At 41.2% G+C, this 16,557-nt stretch overlaps 1 protein-coding gene across 2 annotated transcripts in view; it reads left to right on the top strand.

Annotated features, from left to right (window-relative positions):
- The window catches only part of TAFA2 (TAFA chemokine like family member 2), a 134,285-nt gene extending 124,745 nt beyond the window's left edge, over window positions 1–9,540 (top strand). For both annotated transcript variants that reach the window (XR_008332620.1, XM_053407498.1), the window contains one exon: window positions 7,438–9,540. Coding sequence is in view for 1 of the 2 variants with exons in the window: in XM_053407498.1 (XP_053263473.1) it covers window positions 7,438–7,449 (12 nt within the window). In the remaining variant the exon portion in view is untranslated. The remainder of the gene's footprint in view (window positions 1–7,437) is intronic.
- Window positions 9,541–16,557: the final 7,017 nt, after the last annotated feature.

Raw genomic sequence — 16,557 nt, 5'->3', positions numbered from 1 at the left:
CAGGGGGTTGGACTAGATGACCCTCTTGGTCCCTTCCAACTCTACGATTCTATGAATAAACAGTTGTTTTTTTTTAAAAAAAACCAGATATAACCGTTACAATTATCAAACAAGTAAAACTATTCAAAATAGAAGAGAACATGAAGAAGAGTAAGAAATAATAAGAAAAAACTGACAAAACTTAAAACTTGTGGGGGTATGGTATAAAGGGGAGGCCACAAGAGTATACTTACTACACAAAAAGGTGTGGGACAGGAGGAGAATGAAATGCCCTTCCATTACCTTTCCTTGGTAAACTCCCTGGTTTTAAGGAATTTTCTCCCTGCTCTACTATGAGAGGGCAATTGTGGTGGCAGGGGTGGGGGAGGCTGCTTAAAAACAGTCTTGGCAAGTTGGGGGGGTGTCCACTGCCCCCACCATTTGTGTGACACGTATATGACCAGTCCCCCTTTATATATGACATAGAGGCACACACATGCTTGAGATACATGTGGCTGCAAGTTTGGCCTTTACCAAAATACATACAAAGGGTTTGATCCAGGGCTGTCCTTCTGTAAGCAGAAAGGCATTTCCTGAGTCAGTGCAACAGCTTTATGTTAGAAACAGAACTAAAACCCAGCAGTGTGCTTCTGTTAGTACAAAGCGGCACATGATTCTGTTGCAGGAGGTCTGCTCCTGCAACAGCCATTGCACGTTCTCAAGAGAGATGGTGTTGCTCCGTGTCTCAAGATGCATGCTCGTACCAAGTTTGTGCTCTGCAAAATCTTCCACTTGCTCTTGCGCAAGTTATCATAACGGAGCCAACACCATATTTCTGGATCCAGCACACTGTTACAAAATAAAATTCTATATGGTAGTACCCTGTGATTTAAAAAGCCCTTTGCAAAAGGGTTCTAGCTCAGTGGTAGAGCCCATGCTTCTCCATGCTTCTCCTTGTTCATTCCCTGCCATCTCTCAATGGAACAGACTCCTATTTGAAACCCTAGAGATCTGTTTCCGGTCAGCATAGTTGAAACTGAGCTAAATGGAGGAATAGCCCGACTTGATATAAGGCAGCATTCGGTCTTTCTGTCCCATGCTCCACCTGTGCTTTGGAATAAATGACATGTGCACACATCTGTAACACATCTCGGCATCACTTCCTTCACTCATTCCACCTTAACTCAGTCTTAGGAATGATTTGAAGAAAACATTTTGGAGTACTTGGCAATCCCTCTTTCTTACTGCCCTGAACAGTTTGGTGTCATCAGTAAACGTGGCCACTTCAACACTCATTTATAAACAAGTAGGAAAGCTCAGGTCCAAATAATGGTCCTTGACAGAAGCTCCTGCATACATCCCTCTGCTGAATGTCTGGGAAATCTTTCTGGAACAGCAGGCTAGATTTTCATCACCTTATAGGGGCAACTTTGGCAGATGGGTGGGGTTGTAGTTCAGTAAAAGCTAGAGGGACACATATTAGCCATTCTTCTAACATCAGAACGGATTCTTCTTCATTCACCCGCTTTCTGTTTCTGAGCAGAAGACACCAATGAAGAAATGAGAAAGGCCCTCTCATTTGCTGCTACATTATAAATACCTCCCAACCCCAGCAAAATCCTGTGTTGAGGATTTTACCTAGTGGTACAGCTTATTATGTTCCTATATGCCTTTGTATCAGAAAGGCACCTGGCCAGTTCGGTTGGCAATAAATATTGCTGCAAACATTCCTGAGATCATGGTCTTTCCAACAAGTGGCTCTTGTCCAGGTTTGTTAATTGTCTTACTTTAAACGTGAGGATCCTATGCCCTTTTAAAATGTGTTTTTTGGGGTGGGGGGTTATTGGGTTGTTGTTTTTATTTTGATTATGTATTTTGTGGTTTTATATTTTGATTTTACTCTGTGAACTGCCCTGAGACCTCCGGGTATAGAGCGGTATATAAATTCAATAGTAAAATAAAGGTAAAGGGACCCCTGACCATTAGGTCCAGTCATGGCTGACTCTCGGGTTGCGGCGTTCATCTCGCTTTATTGGCCGAGGGAGCCGGGGTACAGCTTCCGGGTCATGTGGCCAGCATGACTAAGCCGCTTCTGGCGAACCAGAGCAGCGCATGGAAACACCGTTTACCTTTCTGCTGGAGCGGTACCTATTTATCTACTTGCACTTTGATGTGCTTTCGAACTGCTAGGTTGGCAGGAGCAGGGACCGAGCAACAGGAGCTCATCCCGTCATGGGTATTCAAACTGCCGACCTTCTGATCGGCAAGTCCTAGGCTATGTGGTTTAACCCACAGTGCCACCCAATAGTATGTGCTATTCAATATGTACCTAGCCATGATAACAACATGTCCCTACCAAATATATAGAAAGCAGATTAGGGCTGTGTGTGTGTGTGTGTGTGTGTGTGTGTGTGTGTCCAAGTACAGTACTGGTGAGCAAAAACAGCCAAGCTGAATCTTTCCCTCTACACTGACCTCTCCAGAGTTAGTTCCTCTGTGGGCGATTGCTTCATGTCACAGAGACTCACAGGAGGAAAATTATTGGTGAAGTGCAATTTTGTAATGGAAATTGGAGATGGTAAAGAGTTTAGGTCCTTCCTCCCGTGCTCACTGCACACATGCTATACTTTAAAATCTCTCTTCCCCGCATCCTCCCTGTGCTCAACAACAACCCAATTCTGATGCCCAGGTCTATTTCCGTCATTTCCACTCTGCCTGCCAGTTTGGACCACTTTAGAAGTCGCCACAGTTTTGTAATGCAGTGGTTAATAGGCAGATTTTATCCTTCAGAGGACCTTCTGAGTTATTTCTGTGGTAAGTGATGCCACGCGAGCCGAACATGCGCTCATCGAACTTCATCTGAGGTGTAAAATTCTTTTAGATTTAATTATCCATTGTTGTTTTAATATAGAAGTGGCGAGTTCACATGCAATTACGCTTGGCTCACAGCAGCCATTCACCAATTCAAATTAAAAAGTCTTGAAACAGCAGAGTAATTATACCGTAATTGCACACTGAGCACAGAGAAAATGAAGAGAGCCTAATTCTTTGTATTTATAACATAACAACCTATGTGGAAAAAAAGACATTAGCATAAAGGGAGCCATAACTCACCAAGTATGAACAAATTAATTCAAATAAATATTTAGGGTGTTATATCCTTTTCCATCTGTAGTACTGAGCAACAGCAAAAGTTAATTTTCAGATGTATTAATAATTAATTGAAAAGTTGATTTGAATTGATTGGAACACATTTGGAATGTTACTGTTCTCCTAGGATGTTTAAGATCGGCTTGGTGCCGCTCTCAAATTCTGTTTTTCTATTTTTATATATATAAAAAACCTGGCACAGGACTCTACCTTCCAGCTGCTCCGTTGCAAACCTTACACTCTTTCCAAAAAGGGAAGCTTCCTGTAAATAACATGGATGGATATTAGCTAAAATTTAACTGCATTTTTATGAAATTGACTTCCACATCTGAACAGTAATGTGTAAGTGGATAGATGCCATTAACACTAATGGCTGGAGTGTGCTTCCCTTGTATTGGGATTTATATTCTCAGATAGTGGCAAATTTGGACTATTCCAAGTATTACTCAGAGTAACAGCGTGTGACCTACAAGCATAAAATTAAGAAGGAGAAGGAGAAAGGACAGGTGGAGCAGCAGGAGTGCTGGCAACAGAAAGCTATTAGAGGCTCCAGTGAAACAACAATAGTATTGATAATGGTGATAATAACAATAAGCAAACTAAAATAAAATGCACCCAGTGAAGCATGAATTCGTCTTCTAAATAAACAGGGATGCTATATAGCTATATATATATTTATGATCATGCACCATGCATGGCTACGTTGTGCAGCTGCACATGAATTATTTTGCTGGCACATTCTGAAGATGGAATTGAGAATTATTCTGCCTGCTAGGATACTAACATGCTATGTGAGTTGTATGACACATCCTTAACCGCAAAGCAGAGGAGTCTCTTTTTGAACTGGACTGTTTTATGGGCTTTTGCAGAGTCACCAAAGGATGATAAAAGCCTAAGGATGATGCCAAATTTGACATTTCAAATTTCAGTTTGTTAACCCTGCCCTTGCTAACCTCAAGCTGTTAGGTAAAGAAGGAGAAAATATTCACCCAGTCTTGCAAAGGACCGTGTTACATTTCTTTTGGCTGCATAGAAAGGATGATCCTGTGCAGGCATCATGGTTTGGAAGAGAGTTCAAGCCCCTGTCTGAAGTGCAAATGATAATTGCCTAGCCATAGCTATGGTGAAGCATCAGAACAACACAGAAAACAAAGGTGTTGATTAATTTGTGTCAGTTCAGCCAGTTTCACTGGTAGGGTTAAAAAATAATTAATGCATTGATAATTCTAAACCCCACATCTCAACAGTAGTTTTCAAAGTGTCTCCCAAGGATGAAATGTTGTTGTTGTTTAGTCGTTTAGTTGTGCCCGACTCTTCGTGCCCCATGGACCAGAGCACACCAGGCACTCCTGTCCTCCACTGCCTCCCGCAGATCAACTTATCTCCAGAGTTGATAAAAGACTCGTATGCAGATGCTTTTGCTGAAGGCAAAGGAATGTTTCATCATTAAGGAGCAAGGCCCTTCAAAATCAGATGTATCTCTTGATGAACTGTTACCATGGTCAGTCCAGTGAGTCAGCCCACCAGAGAAAGGAGTGCATTGTTTAATGAAGTTTTAATACAAAAAAGCAACATGATTATTAATTGCATCCACTGATGCAGCAGAAAGACTCCTTAAAGATGTTCTCTTTGATATGACAGTGATCTTGTTTTCTTTCCTCTTCATGTTTTAAATGCAAGTCAGGCATAGGGAAAAAATCCAATTACTGTGAAATTTTCTGTCTTATGCATTCTTTCTATGTGATCCTTTTATTTTTATGTTGGCTCGGATGAAAGTGCTCCAGTGAAGTTTTGAGAGCTCCTTTATGTACAAGGGATTGGAGGATGAATATATCTTGTGTACAGAAATGTCCCATCCCCCGCCTCCAGTGCTGCCGCTTCTGTCTCCCACCAAATTATTGCTGCTTTTTGACTTGAGTTTGAGACAGGAAAGATTGAGAAGTACATTTTGAAAATTGCTCGAATTCTCAACAATAGGCTTGTTTCCAAAGCAGAATTGGTTTAATTCATTCTTCCTGTGGTTGCTGCTGCTGCTAATTTTTAAAAGCGCTCCTGAAAACTTTTCTGAAGTTATGGCTCCAACCAAGAGGTGAAAATCCCCACGAGAACTTTCTTTTTAAAAGTATGCTCAAGTTCTCCCAAAACAAGATCCTTCTCTGGTTTTGGTAGAATCTCAGCAATGGCCTTTAAAGTAGCAACATGAGTTCATTATTTGGGGAGGGGAACAACTTTGCGCAAATGCTGGTCAGGGACTGTTATTTAGGTGTCTATGATGACAGTCCTAATATATTCTTTAAGGAGTATTATGTACTTTTCATTATTTAGCATTATCTGCAAACTAATATTTAGGCTTTCTATGTGTTCTGCTTAAAAAAAAAAGGCTCAAACTTGTTTTACAGCCAGAGTCCTTCAGTTTTAGACAGAAATGTTCCAGCTACTACCATGTTGTAGAGAGCCACTTGGATTGACTATCTCACAAATTGCTTTTAAACTCCTGTAGGATTTACCTTCCTATAGCTTAATACTTTTTCTTTTTCTTTTTTTAAGTCTAGCCCTTTTACTTTTTCACCACTACCATTTAATTCCAACTTGGTTTTTTAGCCATCTTTTACCACACATCCAGGCACCGGATGAATAGAGACTTGTTTCAAACAAATGTGTTATTAAAATTTATCACATTTATTATTTACTACATGTGACAGAATGAAATGCAGTAGTACATGTACATAGGTCATATAACAATATTTGGCTTTATAATTGCTTAAATCTGTCACAGTTACTCTATAAGACTTTGCCTCAAAGGAGAGAGCCCTGGTTTTCACCGTGTGAAAAGCTAATAGTCAATTTCCCCCTTTCGTTCCCCTCCAAAGTTCACTCAGAGAAACTGCTGTGGTCTTCCTGATAGATTTACTTCAGCTGCTCTCTGAAGTCTTCCTTCTGGTCAGATATTTGAAGACCAGGGCTCTTCCACAAAGATGCCATAGTGGCCTTCCCTGGAGTCGTCCTGCAGCCAACTTCCTGCTGCTACCACTTTATCCAGACGTAATCCTCTCTTGGCTGGCTTCTCTCGACTTACACCTCCTCTGATTCCCAGGCTTACCTTCTGCCTCTTCCCAGTCCCTTAACTGACTGACTGACTGACCCCCCCAAACAGTGGACCTGCCCTAATTTTCATCCCTGGGAGAACTCTCCCAGCAAACATCTTGGAAATCTGAATCCTTATAGGCCTATAACTAAGGGCCGATGAATAAGTAGCTACTATCACAACTGATCCTTTTCATTTCTCCTGACCAATGTAAAATATAGATGCTGCTGTTAACTGCCATAAACACCTCTTTTGAAACTAACTGCATAGCCACACCTGGGCAGAGAACTGAAGCACCATATACTGTATTGCAGGGGTGGCCAACTCCCAAGAGACTGCGATCTACTCACAGAGTTAAAAACTGGCAGTGATCTACCCCCTTTGTGGGGGTTCAGGTCAAAGTTGTTGAGCTTTTTTTAGGGAGGGGGGAAAGCCACATTTTTTTTGGGGGGGGTGCAGGAAAAAATGTTTAGCCTTTTTTAGGGGAGCCAAACTTGTTGGGCTTCTTTGGGGGGAGCCAGTGATCTACCACAGAAGTCCAGTGATCTACCGGTAGATCACAATCTACCTGTTGGACGTGCCTGCTGTATTGTATCTCATCCTGACTTCAGTCAGAAGTGAACGGTCCATTTCCCCTCACTATGTAACCTCATGAGAAGAGAAGACTCCCTGGAAAAGACCCTGATGTTGGGAAAGAGGGAGGGCACAAGGAGAAGGGGAACATTCTTTGGAACCCAAACATCTGATGGGGCTTCTGTGGCTTCCGAAGCCATGCTTTGGTTTCCAAACGTTTTGGAATTTGAATGGACTTCTGGAACAGATTCCATTCGACTTCCAAGATATGACTGTACTGTATGTGACTGGGGAATACCAGATCTCACCACAAGAGGCTGCACTTAAATGGAGATCTTGTGACTTTCCCTTGTTGATACAGAACAGTCAGATCTCGGTCTAGCTCAAAGCCACATTTCCCTTTTAACAGTTGAGGTAACTTGTTTTTATCATTCATTTCCATTCCATCTTAAGCTTGGTTACAATAGGATCCAGGCAAGTAGTTCATTTTGTCACACACAAACCTAATTGCAGTTCTATTGCTATGTGCATGTTTAGAAATGCCTTCTCCACAGAGGGGCTTAGTAAATGGATTTGTGCCATTATAAACCTAATGTTCAACATACCTCAATTTGATATTTTCTTCTCTTTATATTCTTTTGTTTTTACAGGTAACTCGATAGCAAAAGACAAATCAGATCACACTCGAGGCTGATAACATTAAATACAGCCAAGTAGGAAGTTTTAATATCCAACTTAACAATCCTTGAGGCCAGGCTTGGGACTGCTGGGGCATACTAATTATTTCAAAGAGAACATTCGCTGTAATCAGCAGCCACTTGAGATCAAAATGGCTGGAAAGTCACACACACAAGATTTCGACGGAATGAACTGTGTACATTTGTAAAAATAGCAAAAACATGAAGGGATATATGGCCGAAGAAGGGATGCTTAAAGGACGCCGAAGAAATAGCAATCCTTTGGATCCTTGCATTGAGACTTGTGGCGTTTCACCTCGATGAAAGCAGTATACTTTGAAATGTACTGATCCATTTCCTCTGGAACTTTCCTGGTCCTCCATGCAAATTATTGGTGGGACTGTGCACTGTTGTAATCAAACCACTGTTCCAGAAATTGTCCTCTGACACAGCACAGTTTTAGACACGTTTAATTTGTATTCTAATTCTGAAGCTCCAAGGCTACATATTTCAACATGTCGAAGTTGCTTTTCTTATAGGAATGGAAATACTATATATCCATCGTTAATCATTATTGTTGGCAAGTAGTAGTTATCTGAATACGTCACCCATATACGAATGTATCATTAGTCAGACATGTTTCCCTATGACTAACCAACTACCGCAATTCCTTTCGGACAAATAAAGGGTGATCGAGACAGAATGTTCAAGCCCTTCCAATAACATGCTATTAAAATAATCAGTTCCGTATAATTTCAAGAAGATGGGTGTTTTTTTGCATACACTTTGGTTTATTATCATTAGGTCCTACAAAGATTATGGTAAAAAATAAATGGCGCTAGTTAGTCCCTTCATGAAAATAGACGGGTGCATGTTAATTTTTCCATTCTGAGGTTCAGTGGTATTCATTCAGATACGTTTTTTAGGTTTTTGGGTTTTGTTGCTTGAAAAAAAATATTACTATCTGGATGCTTAAGTAGATGTCTGTTTCTTGATAGGACAAAATAGGTTTCTTCAAATCTGGAATCCATTGAAGATTTCCTTGGCCACTCCAGGTACATTGAGTTCATTCTGTAGTTATTTTGTTGAACCAGAAGTTCTTTTCTATCTCTTATTTCAGTATCTATTTTTTAATCTTGGTGATCTACTGTTTCATGAAAAATCTTAATGTTTAAATGCCTTAAGCAGCTGTAAACTTTTTTTTCTAAGTTATTACAGAATGTATAATTTTATATTCCATTTAATATATTTACCATGCTATGTGGAAATATGAAGACAGAACGAATGGTTTCTTTTGCATTCCATACTGATGTTGCAAGTTAGTCTTAGAGAAGGCAAAGAGAAGGCAAATTTTTACTCCATTTGTTTTGGGAGGTAATATGAAAACTACACAAACTCAATCCTAACAGAAAGAGTTATGCCCAGAACCTCAAGTTGTTTCAAGTGGTTACTAATATTTGTGGGGAAAGGGAACTCTTTCCCATTGTAACAAATATTTGGCGTGGCTAATTAGAAATAAATTGGGTTCTATGATGAATGAACACCCTGAGGTACTTTTTCCTGTCATGTGATACAAGATTGTTCCACAACAATTTCATTACCTCTGTTGTATTATGGCACTGGATGAAAGAAAACAAATGATAGCTGAAAATCAATCTGAAATGTATAGTATATAATTCTGCTACAGAGTAATCCAAATTTTTGCAGAAGGGGTATTCTTGTTAATTAAATTTTAATTAGGATAAATTGATTGTAGCATCAGTTAGCAGTCTTGATATTTTAACAGGATTAATATTGTATGGATTCGTTTTTTAAAGGTATGTGTAACGGAGAAACACAGAATTCAAAAAATATGATTAATTCCTTTGCTTGGGATAGTAAAAAGTATAAATGTGTAATTTTGTAGCAGTTATGAGTTTGGCTTTAATTTAGCCAAAAAATCTACAACATGCTTCTCAACATTTTCCCCCCTTTGTGTTTATTCTTAAAACCAACACTGAAAATATTGTATTATATACAAGTGTAAGACATGCATATCAATAGGTGAAAAATAAATGGATTTTCGAATATACTGAACTGAGTTTCTGCAGTGGGTTAATGTTGTGATAACTGATAACCGGTGAATAAATTTGTGCTATAAAACGAACATCTCAGAATGCATATGCAGTTGGAAGCTCTTTTATATATATTTAAAAGCCTCTTTAAAAATAGATAAGGGACATTTCAAGATACAGACTCCAGTCTAGGAATTCCTGTTCTCTTCTTTGCCGTCTTCCTTTTATGCCTTGCTGAGCACGTCACCTTGTTTTTCTTTCTGGTTATCATTTCAGCAAACAGAGGTAGTAACTTTGGTGGCGGAGGATAACTATAATGCAATTAACATTAGTGGGCCATGAATGTTCCTTTGGCATCAGAGGCTCCCCTTCAGTTAACACAGTTCCAGTGGCAAGAAAGCGGGGGGGGGGGTAGTCCTTGGGGTTGAATTGGGTGAAGAGAGAGTTGTTCTGTCCAAATAAAATTAACTGATACCTGTTCAACAAGCTAAAAATTGAGCCTGTGCAGCCGCTGAATTCTTTCTAGGATTGGCTCCGGGTTCCTTCACTCTGTGAAGCAATGGCATCCATCACTAGAGGGAGGAGCAAGGGGGAAGACATGAACAATAAATCTCAGATTCCCAACTCTTTTTTTTAAAGAATATGTATCTGGCATTCTTGGAACCAGAAATAAAAGGCAACATGTACAAGTAATGTTCTAAATAAAAAATGGTGATGAATTAGCCTGTACTCTCCTGGTGTCAGGGACTGGGCAGAGGAGAAAGGGTGGAGACCGCCTCCCCAGCCTGACCCTTCCAGAGAAGGAGGAGACAGTTCAGAATTACATCAGGGGTTTGAGGGAGGTCACAGCTCAGAGGAAGATGAGGGGGAAAGCTGGGAAATAATGGGAGAGGAGGGAGAAGAAGCGCCAGAGGGGTGACAGCTGACAGACACAGTGTCTTTAGAAAGCATTCCAGACCTCTCCTCTCCCAGAATCCAGTGGGCATTGAAAGTAGGAGAGCAGAGAGCCCAGAGGCAAAGGGCACTTCTCAGCACCCGTAGTGATGACGCATGAAGAGGAGAGAGGGAGGGGGTGGAGATTCACTCGGGGCAACATCACTACTCGAAGAGGCTGCATTTCTAAGCCTCTCTCTGGGAATATTGAATAAAAGACATTGGTAAGAACTTTCCTTGTCTTATCTGTTCCTGGCAACCTACCGTGGGGGTTGGATCCTCTGACGCCTGACGCCTGGTGTTTTCCTTTGCCCACCACTCCAAAAGGAATTGCAGCGGACATGCAGCTGAGAACATTTATCTTAGCCCTTAGAGAAGAAAATAAAACCTTTGTTTTTTGTGTAAGTGTTGGGAAAGATTGAGGGCACAAGGAGAAGGGGAGGACAGAGGATGAGATGGTTGGACAGTGTTCTCAAAGCTATCAACATGAGTTTGACCAAACTGCGGGAGGCAGTGGAAGACAGGAGTGCCTGGCGTTCTGTGGTCCATGGGGTCACGAACAGTCGGACACGACTAAACAACAACAACAAGGTCCAGGTTTCATTATTTAGCAATATTTTAAGGTCTTAGGAAGCTGCTGTCCACTGAGTTCATCTAGTTCAGTGATGGCCAAACTTGGTACTCATTTTAGCTAACATGGCTAACTCAGCTAACTTGGTACTCATCTTAGCTTGGTACTCATCATCCCTAGCTAACAGGACCAGTGGTCAGGGATGATGGGAATTGTAGTCCCAAAACAGCTGGAGGGCCAAGTTTGGCCATCACTGATCTAGTTGGTCTGCACTAAACTGGCAGTGGCTGTCCCAAGGTTTCAGCTATTTGAATAGGATGCCCACCTTTACAATAGTTCTGCTTCCGGTTTCCTGCTGTGACCTAAGATGAGTATCTATTGTTCTGCTCCTCCATTTGATTTACACCTGAATGATCCCAATGCATCTACAAGTCAAAGACGCAAGGTCTTTTGCAGCCAGTTATTTAGTACCACGGTTGTTACACCTCTGCTCTCCATTGATTCCTGTCACGCCTGCCCAGTACATAACGTAAAAGTCAAAAAGGAGGAGTTTTAGATTTGATATCCCGCTTTATCACTACCCGAAGGAGTCTCAAAGCGGCTAACATTCTCCTTTCCCTTCCTCCCCCACAACAAACACTCTGTGAGGTGAGTGAGGCTGAGAGACTTCAGAGAAGTGTGACTGGCCCAAGGTCACCCAGCAGCTGCATGTGGAGGAGCGGAGACGCGAACCCGGTTCACCAGATTACGAGTCCACCGCTCTTAACCACTACACCACACTGGCTCTCCCACTACAAAAAAGGCAGTTACTGCACTGGCAGCTCTTTGGTTATGCCAACACAGTTGTGACCCAAAGTGCAGGCTTCACCAAGAGTATCATGGTAACAACATTTTGCTTGTTGCACTTCCATAAAGTCACCTGGAGCGATGTGGTCAGCAGAAAGCCTTTCTCCAGTGTGCCTACTCATTAGACCTTAGTTCTGGATCCCATAGGTGGAAGGAATACATCTGCATTGTGGTAAGTTGTTTACATCAGATGGTCTGCTGGCCCTGCCTTGACTTCCAAATAATTTGATATTATTGTTGTTATCTCTCCCTGTTGATTGACTGTTCTATCTTTCATGTCTAGAATCACAGCACATCCACTGCAAGCCAAGATAGTGGCAAATAGGACATGCTTTTGATTTTTCAGTGCAAATGTCATCCTAATCTTTTTGTCGTTGCTGTTTGTTTTCTTGCTGATAGTTAAATCGACTGAGCTGTGCACTGAGAAGATGACACAGCTGAACAATCTGATGGAATTAAATAGTTTCTCATAATTTCTATGCTGTTAAGTGGCACAAAGAGCGTTACCTAATCACTGCTTGTCAGCCTTTGCTGTTTAATTCCCATCCTAGAGATCTTTCATGTTTACTCTTCTGTGCCACTGGAAAATGCTCCCAGATGATATATTTTAAACATTTAAATACTTGATCGTACAAACCTGTCTGCTCCCACTGCACAGTCTGTCAATGTAGAGACTTAGTAAAAATTTCAACTGTGAACTCTGTTTGTGCCACCATCATAAATAAATACCTTATGCTGTAAATAAAAAAACTAGACTTTCTGCCACATCAGTCTCTTCTAATGAGAAACAAGGGATGGTGAGAGTTAATGTTATACTTACATTAGCAGAGTTTAACCCAGATTCAAGTCTTTGCTCAGCTATGAAGCAGTAGACTACATGGCCTTGGGGCATGTCACTATGTTCCTGCCTTACATACCCCACAATGTTACAAAGAAAATATGAAGGAGATGGAACTGTATTATTATTATTATTATTATTATTATTATTATTATTATTATTTATTGATTTTATATATTGCCCTATACCCAGAGGTCTCAGGGCGGTTCACAGAATAAAATCAAAATATAAAACCACAAAATACATAAAATAAAATAAAAACAACCCAATAACCACACATTTCAAAACGATGACATGGGTGACATGCTATCCTTTGGATGAAGAAGGAATACAAGTACCATACACAAATAACTATTTGTTATGACAGGCACAGCCAACACCCACTTGGAGTGGAAGACAAATTTTGCCCCCAAACACTCACTCACTCTCTCTCTCTCTCTCTCTCTCTCTCTCTCTCACACACACACACACACACACACACACACACACACATCCTGATTTATCTACAATGAGGAACCTTCTCTTTCTTGGGATTCAATTTCTCTTCTTGAAAGGAGGGGATACAGGCTTGGTCCACACTCCTGTTCACTCTGCATCCAGTGTGCAGCTGCTGCTAGTTCAGGAGCGGCTACACACATAACATAACCACAATCCACATCTACCCTGTCATTTCTTATGAAATGCTGCGTTTTGATGCTTTTGCCTCCAAGCCAGTTTCAACCAAATTGAGAAAAAGAATGACCTAGCTGTATTTAAGCCAATAAGATGTGCGCAGCCCTAGTTATCCTGGATCTGAGTGACATCTGAAGTGATGCTCTGGAGACTTCTGTAGTTAGTACATAAGGAAATAAGAAGAAGAACATAAGAAGAGCCCATTGGATCAGGACAATGGCCCATCTAGTCAATCAATCAATATTGTTATGATCTCAGATCAGTCATGCCCATCTAGTCCAGTATCATCTTCCCCCTGTGGCCCACCAGAGGCCTGTGTGGGTAACCCACAAAGCAGCATTCAAACACAAGAGCACTCTCTCCTGGCATTCAGAAGTGTCGCTACATTCAACTGCGGAGGGCAGAGCATAGCCATCATGGCTGGTCACCTTTCATAACTTTCTCCATGCCCTTGTCCAATCCTCTTTTAAAGATTGGTGGTCGTCACTGCCTCCTGTGGGAGCGACTTCCACAGTTTAACTACGGTAACTAACAAACGATATGCCACACTATACTGCATTGTTTTGGAAGATTTAATATTGTGCTCAAAACATCTATAGACCATATACAGTGGTACCTCGGGTTAAGAACTTAATTCATTCTGGAGGTCCATTCTTAACCTGAAACTGTTCTTAACCTGAAGTACCGCTTTAGCTAATGGGGCCTCCCACTGCCACCGCGTGATTTATGTTCTCATCCTGAAGCAAAGTTCTTAACCTGAGGTACTATTTCTGGGTTAGCGGAGTCTGTAACCTGAAGCGTCAGTAACCTGAAGCGTCTGTAAGCCGAGGTACCACTGTAGTCAGAGGATTCCCACCCCCTCCCTCCAAAGCTTTGCCACCGTTTTATGGGGAAAGTGAATTCATACATTTTTATGTACCATAATTAACTGTTGTTGTTTCTCAGACATAGTCCCTTGATATCTTTCACATGAAGAGCTCATTAGATTCCTAGTGGGAGAGCATATGGAAATGCAAGATGATGGAAAACGTTGAAGAATGAATATTTGCTGTTACGTTACAAAATACCAAGTGTGAATAAAACAAGGCATACTCCCAAAATAGTATTTTCCCAGGTTGAGGCATCGCTTTGTCTTTTGTGTAATGTAAGCGTTACCTCTGTTCTGCATATTCCTTTATGTATTTCACTTGCTATTCATGGGGCGCTCAAGGTGAGCTATGTTACAAACTATGATTGCACATTATAAGGGTGCTATTTCTGGAATGTATAGAATGTCTGTAGGCTCATCACTGGTTTAGAATGGGTTTCTTTTATTATTTATTTATTTCAGGTATTTATACTGTATATGGTTTAATTTTCAATTTTTATTTTTAGCTCCTGCACTATTATCATAATTATATATGTACCAATTGATACGTTAGAGTCTCCAGTGTGGTGTAGTGGTTAAGAGCGGTAGTCTCGTAATCTGGTGAACCGGGTTCGCGTCTCCGCTCCTCCACATGCAGCTGCTGGGTGACCTTGGGCCAGTCACACTTCTCTGAAGTCTCTCAGCCCCACTCACCTCACAAAGTGTTTGTTGTGGGGAGGAAGGGAAAGGAGAATGTTAGCCGCTTTGAGACTCCTTAAAGGGTAGTGATAAAGCGGGATATCAAATCCAAACCCTTCTTCTCTTCTTATTCTTTGTCTTCTGTTCTTGTTCCCCCAAACTGTCATAAGTATATAGCATCTTCAGTACAGTAATTTACTTTTACATGCAAGAGTTGAATGCATTCAACTCTTTCTTCCAACATGGAACCCAAAACGGTGTGTGCCTGTGGTTTCCAGGTAGTCTCCATTCTGGGCACTAATGAGACCCAGACCTGCAGACCTCAAGCAAGGTGCTGAGGGCATTGGGATAGCTGCCATGCGGATAAATCTGGTATGCAATAACTTACTGAGTGATTGTCAAATCTTTCATATCCCAGAAAGATGATTGGATCTAGCAGTTTCTCAGTATTCCTTCAGAAGTTCAGACCCACCATGAGAGCGCCCTGCCCCCAGGCAGATGCTGTCACTCTGACGTGTACTCTAATTGCCTAACTAGGATCTGCTCTGAGTCCCATGTAGTTATTGCATGTTCTACCCATATGCTTTCAGTTACAGTGCTGCAAGAGAGCCCCAGGCAACTACCTTGTTTGCATTGTGCTTCCTTTGAGCATCACTATTCACGCCTACCAGATTTTTTAAAATAAAAAAAACCCTAAATACCCACCAGATTTGACAATAGAAAAGAGACAGATTTGGGACTAGCCCGAATTTGGGACAGGCACTATTAGGAATACCTGCACTACCCTTGCTTTTGACCCCACAACAAATTAAAAAGATGATGACTGAGGTTGAAGGACTTTCCTAGGCAGCAGATAGAGACTGGAAGACAATGGGAACTGATTCAAACTTTTCACAGAAGCAGAAGAAAACATATGTTGTGAAAAACGTACACGTCCCACTTTGGTTCTCTTCGGGATTCAGCTCTTTGCACTTTCTTTCCAAGTGTCTCCAGTGAAAATATTTGAGCGTGTCCTCACCCCCCCATCTTTACTCTCCATATCACGCAGGCTGTCTGGGTTGGTCTGAAATCTCTTTAAGGGCATTTTAATTCTCTGCAGAAACTCCAGACAGGCTGTGGAGGCTTTGTGTCACAACTTTAAAATTATTTAAATGTACTTTGTCTGTGCACAGACATAAACTCTTGTCAACTCATTCACAATAAAAAGCCATGGTGCCTTAAGCTACTTTTTAAAAACCAGCCACAGGACTGCCAAGGTGACCTTTCCTGCTGTTTCAATTACAGAGTGTTGCCATCATTTAACTATTAGAATGATGGAATGTGTGCACTTTGATATCTGAGTGGCAACATTTCAGGCCAGGGAGATCTCTATGAGTGGGCAGATTATAGATCTAAAGACTCGCATCAAGGAATTAAAGGTAAGCAGCCATAAGTATGATGAAGATCTGGTTATCCAGAAGCTGCCTTCTGAGGCTGGAATCTAAAAATCTTTTTCGAAAGCTGCAGGGAAATCACAATATTTCTAATTGATCTTAATAATCAATACTGGCAATTTTGTTCTTGCTTGCATCTAGCCCAGAGTACAAGGAAACTGCCTTCTGTCTGGCTTTGTGGGAGGAAAATTTCATATGCC

This window comes from Podarcis raffonei, chromosome 10, assembly GCF_027172205.1.
Source record: "Podarcis raffonei isolate rPodRaf1 chromosome 10, rPodRaf1.pri, whole genome shotgun sequence".
Lineage (NCBI taxonomy): Eukaryota > Metazoa > Chordata > Lepidosauria > Squamata > Lacertidae > Podarcis > Podarcis raffonei.
Note: the sequence above shows the minus strand (reverse complement) of the source record. Positions and strands in the feature narration are given on the sequence as shown.